This window comes from Fukomys damarensis, unplaced genomic scaffold, assembly GCF_012274545.1.
Source record: "Fukomys damarensis isolate Sample0158 unplaced genomic scaffold, DMR_v1.0_HiC HiC_scaffold_37, whole genome shotgun sequence".
NCBI classification, from domain to species: domain Eukaryota; kingdom Metazoa; phylum Chordata; class Mammalia; order Rodentia; family Bathyergidae; genus Fukomys; species Fukomys damarensis.
This window is the reverse complement of record NW_022900949.1, coordinates 33,495,804-33,499,814: the sequence shown is the minus strand read 5'-3', so window position 1 is coordinate 33,499,814 and position 4,011 is coordinate 33,495,804. Positions and strand designations below refer to the sequence as shown.

General features: G+C 48.6%; 1 protein-coding gene across 1 annotated transcript in view; it reads left to right on the top strand.

Annotated features, from left to right (window-relative positions):
* Nucleotides 1-3,073: 3,073 nt before the first annotated feature.
* Nucleotides 3,074-4,011, top strand: part of Ruvbl1 (RuvB like AAA ATPase 1) — a 34,763-nt gene continuing 33,825 nt past the window's right edge. Inside the window, exon 1 of the mRNA XM_010617301.3 lies at nucleotides 3,074-3,295. Coding sequence (XP_010615603.1) covers nucleotides 3,155-3,295 — 141 coding nt within the window. The 5' untranslated portion in view covers nucleotides 3,074-3,154. The remainder of the gene's footprint in view (nucleotides 3,296-4,011) is intronic.

Genomic DNA, 4,011 nt, shown 5'->3' with positions numbered 1-4,011 from the left:
CTGTTCCCATCAGCAATGTACAAGAGTTCCAATCCCTCCCCCCATTCTCTGCAACATGTTATTTTCATTTTTTTCTTTCGAATATCAGCCTTCTTAGTGAGTGTGTGGTAGCATCTTGCGATGGTTATGACTTTCGTTTCCCTGATGACTAATGAAGTTGAGCATCTTCTCACATGTCCAAAAGCCATTTGTGTATGTTTTTTTCTTTTTCTTTTGGAGAAACAGCTAAAAAGTTCTTTACCCATTTTAAAATTGGATTGTTTGGCTTTTTGGTTGGAATTGTTGTCCTTCATGTATGCTAGATATTAAACCCTACCAGATACAAGGTTTGCAAATATTTTCTCCCTTTCTGTGGGGCTCTGTCCTTTGCTCATTTGATAGTGCTTTTTGATGCACAAAAGTATTTACAGTCCAACTTATCTAGTCTTTCTTTTGTTGACTGCACCTTTGGTGCTCTCCCCACCCTTGGAGAATCATGAGTTCGAGGCCTACTTGGGCTACACAGTGAGTTCAAGGATGGCCTGGACTGCACAGCAAGACCCTATCTCAAAAAAAAAAATCAACATAACAAGATGTGTTTTGTGGCATCCTTGACTTTTGAGGCAACAGATTCAGGACAGCATGAGAGTGAATTCAAGCTGTATTGAACTGAGACTGGAGACTGGGAAGAGAAAGATGTTCAATGAGGTAAGAACTTTGCTAGGGAGAGGATAAAATCAGGACAAGGAAGGGCAGAGTGTGGCCTCTGAGAGATGAGTTTGCTTTCTGGAGCTTAGTGAGTAGGATTATCTTGGCTATGAGAAGTCATGTGGGCACCTGAATCGGGTTACGGAGCCCAGTAGTGCTGGGCACAGAGCAGCACCTTGAGTAGAGACCAAGAGAGGTTTCCTAACCTACTTTCCCCACTTTTCACGTAGGAATTGATTTTGTAGGGTTCTCAGATTCCCTTGCAGCTAGCCACAGGCATTTGGTTCTGTTGGGCTGGGTGTAGAAATGATGGTTTACCTTCCAGGTCAGGGTTAAAGGGAAGGAGAATGTTGTCCTCTTTTCCCTCACTCCTTCTTGCTGGGGCAGATTTGGACTTTTTTAGGGAAGCTTCATCAACCACCTTGCACCATATGACAGGTGTGTGAGGGGACGGCACAGCAATAGCACAGTTGGGGTACAGGTCCTCTGTGGGTGGAAAGCTAGCCTACTAGCTGGAATGCTACTTGGACTCTATGGTGAGAAAAAGTGACTTGTCTCTTGTCTCTTGTTTTATCCACTAGTAATTTTTTTGTTTTTTCAAGACAGGATCTCACTATGTAGTCCAGGCTGGCCTAGAACTCATGATGATGCTTTTGCCTCAGCCTATCGAGTGCTAGGATTATGTGTGCCACCATGCCTAATGCTGCCTCTTGACCTACAACCTTCCTTCTCCCCAGTCACCATGTTCTAGTCAGCCAAGGTCAAGTACACTGCAGAGTCTTCAAGGTAGATGCAGTTTCTTCAGAGAACGCCTGCTCAAGAGTAGTTCACACAATTACTGGATGTGTTCCTTGCTGACGTGGCTTTTCAGTCCCCAAGGACAGAAACCTGGCTCTAATCATCATTTTACACCCTGAATGAAAAGCCCTGTTATACTGTAAGCAAGGTGAGATGGAGGAAGAACTTAAAGTAATCTCTTTCCAACAGCTCTCCTTTCCTTCGTGTTGGCTTTGTTCCTGGGCGGAGTCTCAGCAGCCTGAAAACCCAGTTCCCTTTCCTAATCTCTCAGGTAAGTCAGGGGGACAGGACATCACTGACTGGTTGCTTTGAGTTCCTGATGCCATCTTATGTGTGGGGAGATAGGATGCTCTGGGAGCCATGCTAGGATCGCACACTCACCCTAACATGGCTGACTGTGCATCAACGCAGCCAAGTCACTCAGGACATTAAGAGGGCAGAGAATAGTTCTCTAAACAAAATTGGAGCTATGGCAGCCAGAAATGGGCTGCACACCAGTGGGTGGGTCACCTCTGTTCCCTCCTACAGGCCTTCCCTGTCCTTTATCACCTTGTGTGTCTTGGACACAGACCTGCCCTATCATTGGCTCCACAACCAGGGAACATCTGCACGGTGCCGGTGTTGTGCATTTGGACAATCCATGACCTTGGTCCTTCCCAGGGCCTCGTTTTTCTCACTGGTAAAATGAGAACACCAGGCCAGATTTGTGAATTCTGAATTGTTCCTTAGCAGCAAAAATGAAAGCTCTGATGGAAGGGCTGTGAAATCCCATCTCACACTTTCAGCCTTTCCTGGCCCTCCTACACTGGCCACAAAAGGAATCTACAATTCCGGGGTTTTGAAAGTCATGGACCAAGTAGTTCAGGGATTTCCTTAGGCTCTAAAATCCTCACTCCTCTCCCATTTTTTGGCTGGAAGATCCTTCTTTGTGCTAAAAAAAAGACAAAGTTTGAGGCTTACAATGTGAAAATGCTCTTTTCCCCTCTAATTGGACAATACACAAGGTTCCATAGAGTACCAACTGACCAACAGTTGGTGGAGAGGTTTCCTCCTCCACTAGTGAAAGCAATTTCTTTTTGTCTAAAACTAAAGCAGGAATAAATCAATGAGCTGGGCATGGTGATGAACGCCTGTAACTCGGAAGACTGGGGCAGGAGGATCCCTTCTCGTTACAAGCCAGCCTGGATTCCAACGAGATCCTGTTTCAAGCAGAACAAAAACCAGCAACAAAAATCAAAGAACAAGCTCTGAACGTGTTTCTTCTTCTCCAAAACGGAGGCAACAACTTGAAGTAATGAGGTCCACACGTGTTAGCGTTAAAGCTGGCACCAGTACGAACCCGGGGTGGCCGCTCCTTCAGGTTGAGCCCCTCGCCACAGCAAGTCCAGTTGTCCCCCTGTATTTCTCCCCCGGCAGGAAGCGCCAGCTGTGGGGAAAGCCAACTCCGGACACAGCCGGAAGTGAGTGGGCAGGACCCCACCGGCAGATCTGATGGGTACAGCCATAAGCCAATGGAGAGGAGAGTTATTCACTTTTCCATCAATAGAGCGTCGGCAGAGGCGGGACTTTACGTAACGCCCTAGTAACGGCCGCAAGGTAACCCCGGTGCAGTGCGTGCGGTGCTTGATCCTGGTTTTCCACGCTGATTTCGGCTCCCAGCACCTGTAAAATGAAGATTGAGGAGGTGAAGAGCACCACCAAGACGCAGCGGATCGCCTCCCACAGCCACGTGAAGGGGCTAGGCCTGGACGAAAGCGGCCTGGCCAAGCAGGCTGCTTCGGGGCTCGTGGGCCAGGAGAACGCTAGAGAGGTGTGGACGCGACCAGGAGTTGGGGCGCGAGCGGGTGGGCTTCACGCCGGGGTTTCCGCCTCGAGGACGCCACTGGAGGTCTGGGACCACTGGGGACTGCCCCGCGGGGGTTCTCATTGATGGAGCCTCCGGGAGCAAGATATCTGGGACCCCTGTTCTCCCAGATCCCGCATTCCAGCGTTGGGAGAGACTCTCAGTAAACACAGGCACAGCAGCAAACCATTGATTGTTTTATCTCGGTGCAGGGCCGTTCCTACGGGCCCTTGTCGCCCTGGTAGAGGCAGACTGGGATTATGGAGTAGGGAATTGACCCAGCTGAAAGAGTTGACTTTGGTTCTCAGGACCTGGGAGCTAAGGGAGAGAAGTGGGAGTTTAGGAGAGGGGCAGTCTGTATCAAGTCTCTTTTCGTTGTGTGGCCAAGACCTACCCACTTTATTATTTTTTTTGCAGATGAAAAAATTGATAGCGGGTGAGGCTATTCCCCCTGTCACTTTCCATTCAGTGCATGTTGACAAAGTTGAGATTTGCACTCACCTGCCCCTTCTGGCCCCCACATCTGCTCTCTAGATAGATGATATACAGCCATGAAGGCGCTTGCTATGCTCTGGTCTCAGAGCCATGGCCCTTGACCTCTGGAGAGGCCTAGCAACTACAGAAACCGGCACTAACAGAAGGGGCCAAAGAGAAGCCTCTGGGATTTTTTTTTTTTTTTTTTT